General features: G+C 54.6%; 1 protein-coding gene across 1 annotated transcript in view; it reads right to left on the reverse strand.

The window, feature by feature from the left end:
- Positions 1–1,127: 1,127 nt before the first annotated feature.
- The window catches only part of VIPR2 (vasoactive intestinal peptide receptor 2), a 73,239-nt gene continuing 54,656 nt past the window's right edge, over positions 1,128–19,710 (reverse strand). The window contains exons 6-13 of the mRNA XM_082398752.1: positions 16,617–16,758; positions 9,570–9,720; positions 8,862–8,922; positions 7,856–7,925; positions 7,208–7,299; positions 3,735–3,864; positions 3,614–3,655; positions 1,128–2,425 (exon numbers count right to left, since the gene is read on the reverse strand). Coding sequence (XP_082254878.1) covers positions 2,252–2,425; positions 3,614–3,655; positions 3,735–3,864; positions 7,208–7,299; positions 7,856–7,925; positions 8,862–8,922; positions 9,570–9,720; positions 16,617–16,758 — 862 coding nt within the window. The 3' untranslated portion in view covers positions 1,128–2,251. The remainder of the gene's footprint in view (positions 2,426–3,613; positions 3,656–3,734; positions 3,865–7,207; positions 7,300–7,855; positions 7,926–8,861; positions 8,923–9,569; positions 9,721–16,616; positions 16,759–19,710) is intronic.

A 19,710-nucleotide genomic window follows, 5' to 3' on the forward strand; every position in this document is an offset into this window, starting at 1 on the left:
CGCAGCTGTTACAAGTAAAGCACTTCTGTGTGCAGACAGACAAGATCCACACAGCCTGTCTTCACTAAAAAAGCAAGTTGCAGAAACTTCTATACAATATGACCTACTTTCCACGAAGAAAAAGAAGAAAGAGCGGGAGGGAGGGAGGGAGGGAAGGAGGGAGGGAGAGAGGTTTGCATAGACGTAGAGGAAACTATTGGGAACAAGATCATTCACTCTTGATATTTACTTCTCAAGCAGTAAGAGCCAGATGGAGGACGAAATTCAGAGCTTTTTCACTTTCTGGGTAATATCGGCCTATAATGTCTGAGGTTTCGTAACTCCTCTGTATAATTTCTCTAACCCGAAAACCTGATAAAAAACACCATTGAAAAAGCGCCATTCTTGCTAAGAAAGGAAGGTGCTCGCTATTTCCATCTATAGCGCGGCTCCTGGGCACATGCCCGTCCCGACATCACGTATTCACTTCCCTTCCTTGCGACTGCAACGCATTCCTACCTTAAGCAAATTCTCACGAAGCTCTTTCCGCCAGTGGACAGCTGACAGCGTTCCACCACCTGGCGCTGGGGCTCCCAGAAACTCACCGGAGGTTGGTCCGCCTGCTCATGTCTAAGTCAGCTTCTGGAGAATTTGACTTCCAGCAGTGTGCGGTATCCCTCTTGGAATGAAGCAGTTTGGTTGAACATGGAGTTTATTAGAAACAGATGTTCTCTGTCTGTGGCGCACATGCAGTTAGGGGCCAGCTCCCGGAAGGCACACACACACACACGTGCACATACGCAAGCACGCGTGTGCTCAGCCCTGGCCCTAGTGAGCAGGCTCTCAGGTTCTGTGGGGCTGTGGGGTGGGTGGGTTGGGAGCCGCAGGTGCCCCCCACCCTTGCAGGGCTGCTGGGTGCCCCGTGCATCACCCCCACCGCTGACCGGATGCTCTAAGGAGCACGTCCAGGCAGGCGGCATAAGTGCCCTGGGGAAGGTGGCTGCTTCCAAAGGCCACAAGCTGCCAGGTGCCCCCCTCCCCACCCCGTATGCCATCCAGGCTCCGCTTTAGACATGGGAAGATTTCCTTCAAATGTCCTCAGTTTGAGATCCTGGGGCCTCAGGATTTGCTGGTCAGAGTCACCCAGCGAACAGACACGAAATGGGTTTTATTCAAGCGGTCACGCATGGCGGCTTGGGGACATTCCACACACGTTTACATTTTATTTGGTCACCCCCTCCTCTGCTAACAGTGAGTGACATTCACTCTCCCCTCTGCTGTCAATCAGGCCAGACCGCCCAGTTCCAGGCTCGCGGCCTTGGCTCCCACCAGCTGACGGACGTCCAGCTGCACATCTAATGCCCGCGCTCCACCGATGGCCCCGGGTCCCCTGGGAGCTGGCTCTTCAGTTGGTCGTGCAGATCTGGTCACAGCAAGTCGTCTGAGCTGGGGAGCTGGGCTGCTGGGGGCGCCAGGTGGACGCTGCCACTCTTTGACCAGGCTCCTCTCACAGGGGGCCTGGGTGCACACCCCAGAGGGACGCTGCAGGGCGACGGGCCTCGCAGCGCCCACCCCCCGCCCCCGGACGTCCAGCCCGCGTCCTCAGCCCGGCCCTGCCCGCCAGGCCCCGCTCCCTGGATATCGCTGGCACTTGCGCTCAGGTCTGTGACGCCTCAGGACGAAGACTCTGTGGCCTCACTGTTAAAGGGCACCAGTATCATACAGGGGTTGGAGAACTGAGTGCCGCGGCAGAGAAAGAAGAGCCCGGAGGGTGGCGTGAGCAGGACTGGGGCAGGCGGGGCCCAGCTGGGCTTGCGGGGGGGTTCCACGGAAGCCCTCAGCGGGCGCCTGTGTGTCCTGCACACAAGGGGCTGCCCTGTGGGACCTGGGGGCCGAGGCCGGCGATGCAGAGGAAGGGTGGCCACGGCACTCAGGGCCAGCGTCCCAGCTCAGGCCTGTGCCCCCTGAGAACAGGCAATGAGATCAGAAAACCCCCTGTTTTCTTCCACAGTCGCTGGACCCAAGTCCTGGGCTACTGCCACCCTGACTTTCCTGGTCTCTTCGAAAATGGGTCTGTCTGCACGGCCAAACAACATAAAGAACAAAGTTACCTAAATGCTGGAGTGTAACAACCGTTAGATTGAAATCCCGGGCGGTTACAAGGTAAGCCGGTTCCACGGGTGGGATAAAGCCAAGCCCAGCTCCAGGGGGTCCGAGCTGATTCACCCCAGCACTCCTGGCTGGGGGCTCGGGCTGCGGTGCGGTGGCGCCTCTAGATGACCGAGGTCTCCGTCTGCAGGAAGGACAGAGCGCGGGAGCCGCGGGGGACGTGCAGGGTGCCCTCCGAGCCGTTCCTCGAGATGGACGAGCTGTGCAGCCTGTAGTCCCGGTCGGAGGGCCGGCTGGGGCACAGACTCCGCCCCACCCTCCTCAGCTCGCTCTGCACCTGCGGGTGGCGGGGGGGGGGGAGGGGGGGGCGAGAGCAGGCGGGGGTCAGGCGGTCGGGCAAGCTGGGACCGAGACCCCGGCTTCCCGCTAGAGCGAACGCCCGTGAACGAACTGCTTCCCCTTCGGCCCTTTTCTGGGTGTGGAGGGTGTGACATCCACGGGCGGGGGGCGGGGACAGACGGCCCGGGAAGGAAGAGGCGGAAAAGGCTGCGGGACCAGCCGAGGGACCAAGAGAAAGGTGGTCAGACTACGGAGCCCAAGGCAGTCCAGAGGCAGCGGCTGCTACACCCAGAACCCGAGAGGGCGGATTGGGCTTTCCAGAAAAGACCTCCCGCGGAAGCCGGGCCGCAGCGCTTTGCCCTCCGGTCCTGGTTGTGCCCCCGGCTCCCGGTGGGCGGGGGCGCCAGGGGCGTCGGAAAGAACGAGGGGAGGGAGGTGCAGGAGGCGCTCAGACGACATGCGACAGGGAGGAACGGCGCGCAGCAGGCGCCGGCTGGGCCTGGGGAAGCCGCGCGGGGATGTCCTGGGGAGCAGGGGCTGGACACAGGCCGGGTGGGGCCCGACGGGAGACCTGGGACGCCCCGGGGCGGGGGGGGGCCGGTGGGAGCCCGGAGTCCCTGCCCGCCTCCCCGCCGCCCTCGGTCCCGAGCTGGGGCTCTGGGCGCGGGGGGTCTCCAGGCTGACCCTCCCCTATCTGAGCGATCCCTGTGCAGAGGTGCTGCTTAGGGAGAGGAAACGTTTAAACAGCAGAGCCGGCGCTTTTCCTCGGCTGGACGTTTCCTGTTCCTCCCGCGCTGATGCTGGCTGGCGCTCCCGCTTGGCAGCCCCGAAGGAGGCGAGGAAAGCGATGGAGGGAGGGGAGCCTGGGGGGCGCGCGGGGCAAGAAGGAAGACGAGCGAGGCGCCGGGCGCGCCGCTGGAAAGGCAGCCACGGCCCAGGGGAGGCGAGGGTGTGCGGGGCGGCCGCAGGGGGCTGGCCGGGAGCTCGCAGGTGGACAGGCTCTGGGACGGTGCGGGTCGGCGGGGGTGGTCGAGGTGAGCGGGAAGACGGAGCCGAGCGCCGCGGGCGCCGGGCAAGGGCACTGACCCCACAGCAGGGTGGGCCCTCCCCAGGGGTTTTAGGGGCGTTCCAGGGCCTCCCTCACAAGCCGAGAACCTGTGCTTCCCGAGGAGGTCAAAGGACTTACTTCGCTGTTCAGAAAGCAGTAGAGGACTGCCACCACGAGGCCCTGCAAGCGAGAAGGGCCGTGGGTCAGAGGGCACTCACACCCACCCCTCCCCGGGGATGCCCAGCCCCTCCCCACGCACCTGGAAGGAGCCGATGCACAGTTCGAACAGAATCTGGTATTTGGAGGAGATCCCGATGGGAAGCACAGCGAACACCACATAGTGGACCCCAAAGAGAGGCACGAGCAGCAGGGTGGACTTGGCGAGCCTCCTGCGCCGAAGAGCAAGGGCCTGAGCTGCCGAGGGGACCCGGCGGCCGCGTGCTGGCCAGCCCAGGGGCCCCTAAGTTCAACACCACCCACCCCGTTACGGCAGAGTGTGCACACGCGATGATGACCGCCGCTTTGCCTCATAAAGCAGCAAAGCTCTTACAAGAAATCCTGACAAGTTTGCCAAGGATGACATTCGCCTGAGCAGGTCCGACGGCCCCGTGTGCCACTGGTTTTAATAGCGGAGACCCATCCCCAGCATTTGGAGCATGGGGGCAAGTTTTACTTTCAGATCAAAAGAGCAGACGCAGGGGCTTCCCTGGTGGTGCAGTGGTTGAGAGTCTGCCTGCCAATGCAGGGGACACGGGTTCGAGCCCTGGTCTGGGAGGATCCCACATGCCACGGAGCAACTGGGCCCGTGAGCCACAACTACTGAGCCTGCGCGTCTGGAGCCTGTGCTCCGCAACAAGAGAGGCCGCGATAGGGAAAGGCCCGCGCACAGCAATGAAGAGTGGCCCCCGCACCGCGATGAAGTGGCCCCCGCTTGCCGCAACTAGAGAAAGCCCTCGCACAGAAACGAAGATCCAACACAGCCAAAAATAAATAAATAAATAAATAAAATTAAAAACAAAAAAAACAGCAGACGCAGCAGGGGTGGCCCCCTGAGCACAAGCGTGACAGGAAGTGTTCCCACAGACGGCTGTTTATAGGTCCTGGCAGGCGACCCTGCTCTGGATAGCACAGAGTCTGAGGAATCGGGGAACCTGGACCAGATCTAATTTCTCTGCCTATCAAAGAGCTCTTACCCTCCCTAATCAAAGAGCAGATTTTCTTCTCACTGCATTGGTGTTGAAAATAAAATAGCTCAATCCTCCCCCACCCCGCTTCGAAGCCCCTCCCGCTCCCCGAGAAGGTACAGGTCACATTCTTTTGAGTCAGGGCTTCTCAGGCCCCACCTGCACCAGAACCACCTGGAGGTCATGTTAAAACGCAGACCTGAGAATTTGCTTTCCTCTCAGGTGCCCAGAGATGCTGGGGCTGCTGTCTGGAACCCCACTTTGAGGACCACTTCTGTAAGCCACTTCTGACTCTCACGGCCACACGTGAGACTCATCTGGGGGGGCTTTTCAACCTCTTCAAGTCCAGGCTGCTCCTCATCCAATTAAATCAGGCCTCTGCAGGTGGCCCAGCATCTTCCCAGGTGACTCAACCTGGCCCTATGTGAGGCAGCAAGCCCACCATGTTCTGAGGATCTGGAGCATTGGGATCACCAGGGGGCTGGTCAGGAATGCAGGGGCGTGGCCCCCAGGCGGTATGTGTGCACGTCCAGGCCCCCGGGTGACCCCAGCAACCAGCAGCCGCTCCAGCGACCAGCCTCATCCTGGCAACTCTGAGCTGTGGGGACTGAGGCGGGAGGCGCCTCCGTGCTCCTCCCCCACCGTCTCTGCTTGGTGGACCCCAGCCCACACTTGGAAAAAAGTCACCATATTCTTTACATATTTTTGAGGCACTGTGGCATTTACAACAAGAAGATTTCCTCTGTACTGGGCGATCTGCACAAACTCTGAGGCCCAGGCGCCCTGCACCAGATGTGAGCATGACCTGGGCCTTGGGGGGCAGGGAAGGCCTCACTGACCACCCAGCCGCCGCCACGTGCAGCTTTGAACATTTGACTTTGTAACACCCACGGTGCACTTGCTGCCTTCACCACCTCGGGTCTCTGTCAGCCCAGTGAGTGAAGGCTGGGATTCTGCAGGGAGCTGCCCTTTAGTTAAATGGTAGAGAGAACCTGCCTGGATTCTCATTATTGATCCATCTGGAATTTGCCGTTGTGCTAGTCTCTAGCAAAGGGATTTAGAAGCTGGACCCCTGGGGCCCTGTGCCTGGAGGCCTGCCACTACTGTTATGAGACAGATACACAGAAAAGATGTGCTCTGTCTTTTTGTTATCCTGGAAAAAGAATAGATTCTATCATCCCCACTTTATTTTGTTTCCAAAATAAAAGCATCCACCTCTAAGATCCACTTAGGAACACTCCCAGAGAGCCCAAAGGAAAGGTCAGCGTGGCCCTGAATAAGACGTGCAGAAACTGAAAGTCCAGTTTGAAGGGCAGCCTGAGCTGCAGGCACGGGGTGAGTCCAGGAACCAGCCCGGCTTCTCACCTGAGCAGTAAAAATGCTACTTGGAAGGTCTGGCTGAAACCACTTTATCCTTTGTGGTCTGACGTGGAATCCTACCTCTAGGCCTGACCTCTAATGTGGGCTGGGCAGAGACTGTCACACCTCAGGGCACAGTTATATGTATATGTTTACCAAACTCTATCACAACACTTACTGGTGATGGCCACTAAATGTCTTTTGAATATTAACTCTATCAATCCTTATAACCTTGCGACAATTATTATTATTATTATTTCCACTTCACAGGTGAGGAAACTGAGGCAGAGCAGTGCAGTTACCTCCCCCAGGCCTCCAGCTGGTACATAACCCAGCATTGGGCTGCTGACCCCAGGGGATGCCACCTGTCTGTCTCCCCAGGTCCACCCTGCTGTCTAAAGGAGGGGAGGGAAGGAGACAGCTGAGGGGGGCCCACCCTGCAGGGGCAGTCAGGTAACCCGCCCAGGGTCACGCAGCTTCTGCAGCTGCAATTCCAACCCCAATCTGCCTGCACCCAAGGCTCCTATCAGCTGGACCAACCACTCTACACTAAACTAGCTTTATTTTATACTCGAGTTGTGGGCTTTATCTTTTCTTTATAAATTCTTGATAGAAATTTATATGATCTTCAAGTTCCTTTACAGAGTTCTCAGATCCTTATTAATTAGCTGGACGATTGTGAGTGATTTACTTAACTTCTGTTCTCTTTCCCATGAGGGAGATGACGATAACCATCTTCATGTTATCATTCAGGCAACAAACATCAATTGAGTTATTATTAAGTACAAGGCCCGACATGAGGTGTCCCCTGGACCCTGTGGTCTGACGGGGAAGAAAGAATTAAATACAAAATACAAACAATGTGTGGCCAAGGAGAAAAAAGTCAGATTACAAAGCAGGAGAGTGGGCAGAACACTTCAATAAGCAGCTCTCTAGAGGACATCCACGCTGGAATGAAGGAGAGGAACAGGCTTGAATAATTGCCATGGCAACGCTGGCCCTTGGACAAGACAGGCCATCTCCGGGGGTCCCTGTAAAGTGGCCAAGAGCACACTCCTGCGACTAAAGGAGAAAAGCTGGGGTCATCTGCAGGGTCCTCGCACCCCCGTTTTTCTGCTCTCCACACACATACTCAAAGTTTCCAGGCTGCCTGAGGTTGGCTCAGAGCTGGAGCTAAACAAATACTCACTTGTACTGTGACTGGTCATTGCCGCCGACATCTGGGGATGTCAACTTCTGCAGTAAAATTCGTATAATACTAACAAAAAGGATGAAATTGACCTGCAAAAAAAGAGACGACACGTTTGTGTGTGAAGTCCCCCTGCAAGGGAGGTGGTGTGGCCGGGACGTGTGTGGCTCAGTCCCGCCCTAAACGGGGCTCCAGGCACCGCTGTTTCAGAGGCACCAGGGCCCTGCCCCCCTGGTTCTGCTCTTCCCTGCCCCGCCCCCCTGAGTCAGAGCCAGCGTCTCTCTGCTGCATCACATATGTTCTGACCCCAGGCTGCGGCAGCTGAGTTGAGAAAATTAATTTTGAGACATGAAATCCACAGGTGGAAATCAAGTTCTGTTCTAAGGCTGCACATCTGGGGGACCTGACTGTGACCCCCCCCACCCCGAGGTTCCCCTGGAGGACTGTCTCTTTCTCGCCCTCCGCTTCACTGAGACTTCGTCCTGAAGGTGGGCCAAGCCCACCATGCAAGAGCTCAGCCTCAGGGTACTTGTCTCAGAAGACCTAGTAGAACGGTCCATTTATATTTACTCCCAGACAGCGGCCTCGCCCTCTGCCCAAGTGTACAACCCGGCAGGCAACTCACGTTTCAATACAGAAATGACTTACTATAATAGAAATTAAAATCGGTGTTCGTATAACCCACCAGGGAACGCTGTGGTCATTGGTATCCCAGCAGCTGTTGAAAAGAGAGAAGGAAAATCACGTTACCACCAGTTCCATCTACAAACCAAGCACAGGAGGATCAGCACGCTGCAGACTCACCCCTTACACGGGGGCTTGCCACACAGAGCGCCCCCCGACCGTGAGCCCTCTCACTCACGCGGCGTGTTCGGTGGTCCCTCCTAAATGCCACGCGCTCTCTCCAGCAGGAAGCTGGGGTGGGCGGCTTGTAAAATGCCCCAGGCTCACCGTGTTACCCACACCCCTTCCCGGCAGGGGCACAGACCTGCCCTCGTCCTGGATCCTAGCTGGTTCTGACAGCAGGATGTGGAGCCCTTGGAGCCCAGCGTACGCTGTCTAGACCCACGGCCCTGGCTGCCCCTGCAGGTGCCTGTGGCGTGAGTGAGCCAAGCTGACGCCAGGAGAACCGCCCCAAGTGCCAGGGACAGAAACGCACCAAATCAACCGGGACTCTGTGAGCTCCCAGCTTCGGGTGGTTTGTTACTGGTAGTGGACAACTGGTAGACCCTGGGGTCCTGCATGAGGCACAGCACCTGTGGTGGGAGCTCTTGGTGCTTGAGTCTGGGCCATGGTCTGGCTCATTGTGCACACAAAGCAGAAGTGCTCTGGGCCCTGGCCCAACCGCACGACCTCAGAGAGCTGTGCCCCAGCTGGCCGTCTCAACCCGGCCTCCTCGCTGGGCTGCTCCGTCTCTGCCTGGTTGACCCCAACCTCAGCTCCGCTGCCAGGCCCAGCTCAGCCCCACCTGTCCCTTGGCTCTTCTCCAAGCACTCCAACCCGAGTTCCTCCCCATGAAGTTCAACGTCCTCCCCCTCGGTGTCCAAAGGCTGCCTTCGACCAGATACGAAGCTTCTCTCTGGTTTCCCGAGACCAGTGATGCCAGGACCTCAGTCAGTGCTGCTTGATCTCTCTTTACGGGCACAGCACTCACCCTGTGTCTTCTAGTGAGAGCCTGGCCGCAGTCCACGCACCTGTGCAGACGGTGGGGATGCCTGCAGAAAGACACCTGGTGACCACAACCCCGCGCTGGTTACTTGGACCAGCCCGGCAGGGGCACACGTGGGAGCTTTCACTAGCCTGATGGTCAAGGACAAGGGCTTTCTGATGAAAAGATTAAGTGGAAACTCTTCATAAATACATACAGGCTTATGCTCATGCCTTACTAAGCAGTGAAGATAATTGAGTATGTGTTTGAAGGCTTCACGGTCCTGAAACGCATCTCTGTGTTTCTGGGTGTCGGTATCAACGTGCTGGAGAGGCTGTGTTCAGACTTGGCAATGACCTGAAGGGGAGTCCCTCTCTGTGAAGGTGGGGGTCCCGCAGCTGATGCAGAGCCCTGCTGATGGGCACGTTAGTGGGACCTCATGATGGACGGTCTCCCTGCTCCTTCTCCTCCCAGGCCCCTTCCTTCTGACTTGCCCACCATCAGGGTTCGCCCCAGGAATGAGAGTCAGAGCAGTTTTACATCAGGTCCCGGTTCCCAGAAACACTAAGCTGTTGGCTCTAGAAAAGCTCTTCCTACAGGGGCGGCACAGCACTTTTCTGAGCTGAAAGCATCTGCATTTATAGGTCAGAGAGGACAGGAATCAGGAACCTGGTGTGTTTGGGGGTGGCAGTGGGCTGTCGGGGGAGTCCTTACCCCATCCAATCAGGAGATAGGCCACAAAGCGCCGGCGGGGGGAGAAGATGGCCACCAGGAGGGTGTGGAGGTATAGCCCCTCCACCAGGAGCCAGTAGAAGTTGGCCATGATGCAGTACTGGAAGAAGACCAGGCTCAGCTTGCAGCCCACCTGGATGCCACAGACAGAGTGAGAGAGCACACTGCGTTTGGATGAGGACCTTCCGGGCAGGCAGCCTGCTCCAGGTGCCAACGCGAGCCCGTGCTGCACGAGGCGCATGGATACCCAACACAGAGGCGCTGCCTGGAGACGTGTGCCTGTTCCGGTGAGGCCCTGGAACCCGCTGGAGGGTAGCATGGGACCCAGGCAGATGCACACAGTGTCCCTGAGGGTGACATGTAACTTTGAGAGTGACCATGTGGGGCCTGGCACGCTTGGCTGACCTCCCTCTCCTTCCTTCTGACCCCCTCCTCCTGCATCCCCTCTCCTCCTGCATCCCCTCTCCTCCTGCATCTCCCTCTCCTCCTGCATCCCCTCTCCTCCTGCATCTCCCTCTCCTCCTGCATCCCCCTCTCCATCCTGCATCCCCTCTCCTCCTGCATCCCCTCTCCTCCTGCATCCCCCTCTCCTCCTGCATCCCCCCTCCTCCTGCATCCCCTCTCCTCCTGCATCTCCCTCTCCTCCTGCATCCCCTCTCCTCCTGCATCCCCCTCCTCCTGCATCTCCCTCTCCTCCTGCATCCCCCTCTCCATCCTGCATCCCCTCTCCTCCTGCATCTCCCTCTCCTCCTGCATCGCCCTCTCCTCCTGCATCCCCTCTCCTCCTGCATCCCCCTCTCCTCCTGCATCTCCCTCTCCTCCTGCATCCCCCTCTCCTCCTGCATCCCCCTCTCCTCCTGCATCCCCCTCTCCTCCTGCATCTCCCTCTCCTCCTGCATCCCCCTCTCCTCCTGCATCTCCCTCTCCTCCTGCATCCCCCTCTCCTCCTGCATCCCCCTCTCCATCCTGCATCTCCCTCTCCTCCTGCATCCCCTCCTCCTCCTGCATCCCCCTCTCCTCCTGCATCCCCCTCTCCTCCTGCATCCCCCTCTCCTCCTGCATCCCCTCTCCTCCTGCATCCCCTCTCCTCCTGCATCTCCCTCTCCTCCTGCATCCCCTCTCCTTCCTCCTGACCCTCTCCTCCTGCATCCCCCTCTCCTCCTGCATCCCCTCTCCTCCTGCATCTCCCCCTCCTCCTGCATCCCCCTCTCCTCCTGCATCCCCCTCTCCTCCTGCATCCCCTCTCCTCCTGCATCCCCCTCTCCTCCTGCATCCCCTCTCGTCCTGCATCTCCCTCTCCTCCTGCATCCCCCTCTCCTCCTGCATCCCCCCTCCTCCTGCATCTCCCTCTCCTCCTGCATCCCCCTCTCCATCCTGCATCTCCCTCTCCTCCTGCATCCCCCTCTCCTCCTGCATCTCCCTCTCCTCCTGCATCCCCCTCTCCATCCTGCATCTCCCTCTCCTCCTGCATCCCCCTCTCCTCCTGCATCCCCCTCTCCATCCTGCATCTCCCTCTCCTCCTGCATCCCCCTCTCCTCCTGCATCTCCCTCTCCTCCTGCATCCCCCTCTCCATCCTGCATCCCCCTCTCCATCCTGCATCTCCCTCTCCTCCTGCATCTCCCTCTCCTCCTGCATCTCCCTCTCCTCCTGCATCTCCCTCTCCATCCTGCATCCCCTCTCCTCCTGCATCCCCTCTCCTCCTGCATCTCCCTCTCCTCCTGCATCTCCCTCTCCTCCTGCATCCCCCTCTCCTCCTGCATCCCCTCTCCTCCTGCATCCCCTCTCCTCCTGCATCTCCCTCTCCTCCTGCATCCCCCTCTCCATCCTGCATCTCCCTCTCCTCCTGCATCCCCCTCTCCTCCTGCATCCCCCTCTCCTCCTGCATCTCCCTCTCCTCCTGCATCCCCCTCTCCTCCTGCATCCCCCTCTCCTCCTGCATCCCCCTCTCCTCCTGCATCTCCCTCTCCTCCTGCATCCCCCCTCTCCATCCTGCATCTCCCTCTCCTCCTGCATCCCCCTCTCCTCCTGCATCTCCCTCTCCTCCTGCATCCCCCTCTCCTCCTGCATCTCCCTCTCCTCCTGCATCCCCCTCTTCTCCTGCATCCCCCTCTCCTCCTGCATCTCCCTCTCCTCCTGCATCCCCCTCTCCTCCTGCATCTCCCTCTCCTCCTGCATCCCCCTCTCCTCCTGCATCTCCCTCTCCATCCTGCATCCCCTCTCCTCCTGCATCCCCCTCTCCTCCTGCATTCCCCTCTCCATCCTGCATCTCCCTCTCCATCCTGCATCTCCCTCTCCTCCTGCATCCCCCTCTCCATCCTGCATCTCCCTCTCCATCCTGCATCCCCCTCTCCTCCTGCATCTCCCTCTCCTCCTGCATTCCCCTCTCCATCCTGCATCCTTACCCTCCACTCACTCCCACTTTTCCTCCTCTGTTCTTCCTCACTGTGCACTCTTAACAAGAGATGAAAAAATAAAGGAGTGAACAAGAGAAACTCACCAAATAAATTATTTCCCCAGGAGTTTTGAAAGGGAAAAATTATGTATTACATAAAATAAATACGTTTTTAATCTCTCAGAACTTCATATAAGTAAACATATCAGGTATTTCCATGTCATGAGCAAACATGAAATTGAGGCTTTAAATCACTAAGCTTATATAAATGAGCTGAAAAAAAGAACAGTACTTTTATTTCTATTCTTCTTCTGTATCTTTGCAGCCGCCTCCCCTAATATGTGTATGTGGATGGCTGGGGTGGATGTGCTTATATATCTGTGGATATACTCATACACGTGTACGGGGTGGATGTGCTTATATATCTGTGGATATACTCATACACGTGTACGGGGTGGATGTGCTTATATATCTGTGGATATACTCATACACGTGTACGGGGTGGATGTGCTTATATATCTGTGGATATACTCATACACGTGTACGGGGTGGATGTGCTTATATATCTGTGGATACACTCATACACGTGTACGGGGTGGACGTGCTTATATATCTGTGGATACACTCATACACGTGTACGGGGTGGACGTGCTTATATATCTGTGGATACACTCATACACGTGTACGGGGTGGACGTGCTTATATATCTGTGGATACACTCATACACGTGTACGGGGTGGACGTGCTTATATATCTGTGGATACACTCATACACGTGTACGGGGTGGACGTGCTTATATATCTGTGGATACACTCATACACGTGTACGGGGTGGACGTGCTTATATATCTGTGGATACACTCATACACGTGTACGGGGTGGACGTGCTTATATATCTGTGGATATACTCATACACGTGTACGGGGTGGACGTGCTTATATATCTGTGGATATACTCATACACGTGTACGGGGTGGACGTGCTTATATATCTGTGGATATACTCATACACGTGTACGGGGTGGACGTGCTTATATATCTGTGGATATACTCATACACGTGTACGGGGTGGACGTGCTTATATATCTGTGGATATACTCATACACGTGTACGGGGTGGACGTGCTTATATATCTGTGGATACACTCATACACGTGTACGGGGTGGATGTGCTTATATATCTGTGGATACACTCATACACGTGTACGGGGTGGACGTGCTTATATATGTGTGGATACACTCATACACGTGTACGGGGTGGACAGAGTTGCAGGAAATGCACGACAGGCTTTCAGGCCGGCTCCCCGGGGTTGTGAGGAGCTTTAACGCACAGCGGCGCCGTCCTCTCCAGGACGCTCCACCCCCTTACCTCGCACCAGGTCTCTCTTGCCTAAGTGGAGCGTGGTTCCTTCGCTTTCTAAGGTGGTTACGGTTTACTGATGCTGAGGGCGGGGAGGGGGTCTGCATGTGGAGGCGGCCCCCTGGACATCGGGGCTGGGCCGCCGTAAGTGGAAAGACGCACGTAACAACACTGCTGTGGAGACGGGAGAAGTAACCCGAGACCTCGTTGGAGCAGTGACAGAGGCGTGTGCTGGGGGTCGAGCAGGAAGAGGTCCACACCCACGGGTGGAGGGAATCTGTGGTGAGCCCTGCTGGCCGGCACAGCAGGGCACGTCCTGCACACGCAGCACCCGTGGCATCTCCGCCTTTGGAAAGCTGTCTAGCACTATTTGTTGCAATTTAAACACATGTGCCCTTTGGTCCCTCCAGTCTCTCTCCAGAGCCGCCTGACCGAGGTGAGAGCACTCGTGCACGAAGATACACGTACACTGACGCTTGTGGGGACAGAAGATATAAAAACAGGGTGTGCCTGTTATTGGTGGGACGGTCGCACAGATTACGTCACACCTGCACGCTAGATTCAGAGCAGACCCTGAGACACCGCTAGACTCAGAGGATTTCCAAGATATCCTGTTGGAGGAGGAAAGAGGACACAGTGTGTTTAAGATGATTCCAATTCCTTTTTCTTGATAAAATGTTTAAACACCATGTCTGCATTTCTTTCCTGTTGCTCATCCACCATCAACACACTCTGAGGACAGGAGGCTTTGGGGGTTGATGGGCTGTCGGCTGACCTCGTCTTCTTTAGCGTGGAGAGGCCGACGGCCATGTGGCCAGGACTGCGCCCCACACAGAGCCCAGCAGGGTCTCAGCCAGCCCCATCCCCTGTCTCGGAGCCTCCATCACTGCTCACTGCCAGATGTCCAGGGGGCCGATCTCCGTTGTCCGTGGGGGTCCTGAAGGTCAGCTTCAGGTGGCCCTCTGGTCGCTCATTTTCTCTAGACTGGAGCACGGTTTCCACAGGTTTCGATGAAATCCAGACCAACAAGTGCAGAGAACGAAGAGCCCACACATGTGCGGGCTGGCTTTGGTGGGGACGGAGGCAGGGGTTCTGTCTCCTGGTCCACGTTTTGATCCAATAAAGACACTGGTTTCTTTGAGGCCCAACTCCTTGAAAAGGACGAGAAAACAGCACCTACCACCAGGGTTGTCAAAGGCAAAATCCGGTGTCACTCCTGGAAATACGCGTCCTCTCAGGCTCTACGGGGACAGATGGCATTTCCCTGAGTGCTGGGGAGACTTACAGCCTCTGTAGGTGCTGGCTAAGAGCAGGTCAGCAGGACATTTTATTTAAACGTGTGACGATGACAGCTGCGGGACTGGGGACGTGGGCCTTGGTGTCTCTGTGGGTCTGACGCCTGGAGCCCTCACTGTGCAGCAAGCAGCAGAGGTGATGGCCGTGGTGACGTCCACGTGTGCAGTTTCACTCGTCCTGTGTCCACAGCTGCTCCACACCCAAGGACAGGGGCTCCCCCAGCACCACGCAAAGCCCCTTCCTTTGGAGCCGTCTTTCCAGGGATGGAGCCAAACTCGTGATGGGACAGAGTCTGAGGGTGTGTGTGCGCCTGGGTCTGTGCACCTGGGTCTCTGTGTGAGCGTACGTATGCCTGCGTGTTTCTGCGTGACTGTGTACCTCTGTGTGCATGTGTTCTGCGTGTGTGTGCACTTGTGCACCTGTGTGTGTTGATGGGCTCTTCTCACTTCCCCTTCTCCTGCCCCCTCTGCCATTCTGACCCGGGCTGTGGGCCTACATGGCAACTCAGGGGGCCCAGGACCCTCTGCAACGTGCAGACCCCCAGCCCAGCCTCCAGCCCTTGTCTCTGGCTCTCCGCTTCCCCCCAACCCACCCGGAACAGCAAGCACAGCCTGGTCAGCATTCAGCTTTGGGCCGGGTGCATCCCTGTTCAGATGCTTCAGCCTCACTGCAGAGCCCAGGGCCTCCGAGTTTACCCCTAGGCAGGTGGGACTCAGGGCAGGGACACCCAGGCCCCTGTTACTGCCCGTCCCTCAGCCAGATCCTCCGTCTACGCAGCAGGAGAAGGTTGAGAGCACTGCTCCAGGTCAAGGGCCTGCTGTCTGTGGGTCCGCCAGGGTTACTACATCCTTTAATGAAGAGCTAAGTAAGGAGGGCTGCTTCGAGCAGAGCTTCGAGACACACAGAGACGGGACCGAAGGCTCCTCAGTGGGAGGAGAGCCAGGCATCCGTGCTCCAGGCCTCGGGTGCACCCCCAGCTGTGCAGCGGACGCTCGATCTGGGGACGAGAGCCCAGGGGCTGCACTCCCACCTGCGGCTGGGACTTGCCAGGTGGAGGATCTTGTTGCCAATTTCATTATTATATTCAGTCCACGTGCCTCCTGGTCAAGATTATCCCAGGAGTATATTGATATTTATTGCACCTGCAGACCTAAGAAGCAGCTGAAGTTCTTCGGTGTGATAAAGGATTTACTATGTTAAAACGACATTGACTCAAATCTGCTCAGTCCAGAGCAACGGTGCCAGCACATGAATCCATCCACTTGGGATGCGGGTGGAGAACAGCATTCCGGCTAGTGTGGAAGAGCTGTGACCAGGACTAGGGTGATGGGTAGAACCCAGGTGGAGGGTGTGATTGGGTGTCGGAACACTGGGTAGTGTTGATCTCAGAGGAGCTCAATATAAACGCACTAAACTGAACTATGCCCTAAAGGCCCACTAATGTCCACCACAAGCCAAGCCTGCTAACAGTTAAGGTGATTCATCCTTGGGCAAAGAGCTGGGCCCGCGGGTCACGGGCGCACACTGCGCTCCCAGCACGTGCTGCGGGGACGCACTCACCACGCAGGTGATTTCCGCCCAGCAGTCGGGGGAAGCATCTACTGCTCAGAATCCCGGGCATTTGCGGAGAAAACGGCATCGAGCATGCCCACCTGTGCCAGGATCGTCCGGCTCGAGCTGCCGCTGGTGTTTCGGGGCAGCGGCCTCCTGGGACGCCGGCTCTGCCTGGGGTCAGCACTCCGGCCGTGACCTCCCACCGGGCAGCGCCCACGTGCCCACCTTGTGTTGCCGGCCACCGTGGGCCTGCTCCGAGCTCAGGCCTGCTCCCTCGCCCTGACGGGGACCACCGGCTCTGGGACTTCTTCCCGATGCCAAGTGGGGATGGAGCAAAGGGATGGGCGGTGGTGAGGGAGGCCGGTGGGGCTGGAGTTCACACAGGCACCCGCCCCCCATAAGAGGACCCCGCCCACAGGGATAGCCTTACCCAGGAGGACGGCTGGTCGGGGCAGTGCAGAGTCCCTGAGCTGGAGTACAGAACGTCGTCCTTGACCAACACCGAGATGGCTCGCAGGATGAAGGAGAGGAACAGGTTCAGGTGGATGTAGTTCCTGGTGCAGTGCAGCTTCCTGCGGAGGGGGAGGCGGTGGTGGGAGGGCAGAGGGGAGTAGAATGGCAGGGAGAGGGTGATGGGGGAGGGGGGAGGCGTGGATGGGGACAGAGGGGAATTGGAGGGGGATGGGAAGGGGGAGGAGATAGATAATCAAACACTGATTTCGGGCACACTTTGATAGTTGCCTGTGTGGCTTTAATCTTAAGCCTTCTTTTTTATGGAAGTTAATCATTTATTTAACTATTTCTTATTGTATATTTAAGATGTTTACAGCTTTGCATTATGATAAATATTTTTGTGCATAAACCTTTTCCCTTATTTCTGACTTAGCGCCTTAGATCAGTCCTAGAAACAGGATTTCAGCATAAAAGTATAAAGCAAAGCCGTGCTGAGTCGAGCCTGCAGTGGCATGCCCCCACTTCACAGATGTGCAGACCACCCATCTTTGCAGCAAATTTCTGGCAAGACCCACATCAAAGGACCTGTCTCTGAACTTAACTTTATGTGATATTTTGCTTCTCTAAAAAATGCTCAGAACATTTTGTTTATAGTTATTTTACAACACTTAAATTCTGCTTTGGAGAAGACTTAATTGGATATTTGCTTTAACTCTGACTTTTAACTGTTTGGAGTCTTTAAGAAACAAGCTGTTCCACACAGATGCACTTCTAACATTGTTAAACATTAACTCTTTAGGTTTAAGTAAAGTTTAAAAATTTTGAAGAACATTAAAAAATGTATACTAAAATAGACTACCACCTGTGGCTACGAAGAGAAGCTTATCTGACTTCCCTCCCACTAAGGGGTCAATGTGATTTAAAAAGTTGCCTACGAGCTTTGGAGAGCAGCGGAAGCAGCTAGGACTCGAAGGACAGGGCCCTGGTGAGGAGGGAGGCACCGAGGCTCTTTGGGCACCCACCTCCTCTTGTCTCCTGGGCTGTTGGTTAACCCATGTCTCAGGGCACAGCAGCCAATTAGAGAGCAGGGGCCCAGAGCTTATAACATCGTCACTGGATGGAATGGACAGCAAAGGAAGTTAAGGGCTTTCAAGTTAACAGACACCAGGAGCAATGATTCTGGAGAAAAGGAAAACACAGAGAGCCCAAAATTCAGCAGGCAGTTATCTACTGAGGTTTTCCTTTCCTTTTTCCATTTCCTAAGGTGTTCACGTGCTGGATGAGTAGAAAGATTCGCAGGTTTTCATCTGAAACCCCTAAAAGGCTATGATGTAGGAATAATGACAAACCAGCCTTCACAGAGCCTGAAATACGGCCTCAAGTCAACTCAATCCCTGCCTGGCTCAGGCTGGTCTGCCCATCTTGCTAGAAAAATTAAATCCTCTCTGTAGTAAGAGATCATCCAAAGTCTCTACAATTTAATTATATGTAATTTCAATAAATTAATAAGTATGCTAGAAACAGTACCAAGGGATCAAATACAGTTAAAAAGGAAAAAACAAAAACAAAAATAAACAGAGACTAGAAGGAGATCCAGACACTGGCATTTTAAGACATGGACTGTAAAATTACTCTGATTAATATATCCAAGAAAATTGGTGAAGATATGGAGAACCTTATTAGAGGATGGAATTAATTGTAAAAATCAAATGGAAAATTGAAAACTTAAAAAATAACCCTGAAATTAAGAATTAAATAGCTGGGTCTAACATTAGATTAGACACTGTAAATCAGAGTATTATAAGTTGGAAAACAGATCAGTAGAATATGTCTAGATGAAAGTAGAGAGAAACAAAATAATGTAAAATATAAAGAAACAATAGGAAATATATGGGAAATGATGAAAATGTTAAACATATGTGAAAATGGAGTTTCAGAAGGAGAAGAGAGAGAAAAGGTAGAAGCAATATTTGAAGAGCTACTAGCCATGAATTTTTGAAATTGATAAAATACAATAACAGATTAAAGAAATTCCACTAACTCCAAGAAGGAGGATTACAAAGAAAACCACACTAAAGCCCATGATAGTATAACTGCTAAAAACCAAAGACAAGGAAAAAAGTCTTCAAAGCACCCAGAGGAAGACTCATCCTTCAGCGGAATAATGGTGAGACTGACAGCTGACTTTTTCAAAAGAACTAATGATGTACATCTTTAATGTGAGGAAAGAAAATAACTGCCAACAAAGAATTCAATACTCTCAAAAATATCCTCAAAAATGAAGGCAAAATTAAGATGATTTCAGGCAATCAAAAATCATGAGAATTCACTCCTGGGAGGCCTGTGCTGAAGGAAACACTAAAGGGAGATCTTCAGGCAGGAGGAAAATGATCCTGGATGGAAACATGAAAATTTAAGAAGGAATGAAGAGCACCAGGACAGACAGAAAGACAGGCAACTCTAAATAAACACTGACTTTCAAACAACAACAGTACTCATGCCTTGTGGTACTTATAAAATGCTGTGAAGTCTTGAGTTGACTGGGAAGCAGTAAAAATAGTAAATGGAGGTTAACACCTATGAGACAAGGATGTGTGTTGTTAATATGGGGTGAAAACCAGAAGAAGAATAATAGAATATATAACTAACAATCTGAAAGGGGAAAATTGGAATAATAAAAATACTTGACAATTTAAAAAAGAAACACGAAGTGAGTGCAGGAGCAATGAAGCAGCTGAGACAACTGGAAGAAAAGAGATAGAAGGTGGATTGAAACTCCAAGTTGTCAGTAACTAGTCTAAATGTGAGTGTAAAATACTGTATGTAAAAATAAAAATAGACTGGAAATAAAAAGCAAATCTCAATTAAATGGAGCTTGTAAAAAAAAATAAACGGAGCTTGTAAAACACTCAAATATAAAACAGGGAAGTTCAAAGTAAAGGCACAGAAAACAATATATCTTGCAAATATCAAATAAAAGAAAGGTAATATAACTATATTAATATAAAAGTAGATTTTTTTTAAGTCAAGGAACATTACTAAACATGGACAGTTTAATAGGAAAATAAAAC

Source organism: Balaenoptera borealis, assembly GCF_965194805.1.
Source record: "Balaenoptera borealis genome assembly, chromosome: 7".
Lineage (NCBI taxonomy): Eukaryota > Metazoa > Chordata > Mammalia > Artiodactyla > Balaenopteridae > Balaenoptera > Balaenoptera borealis.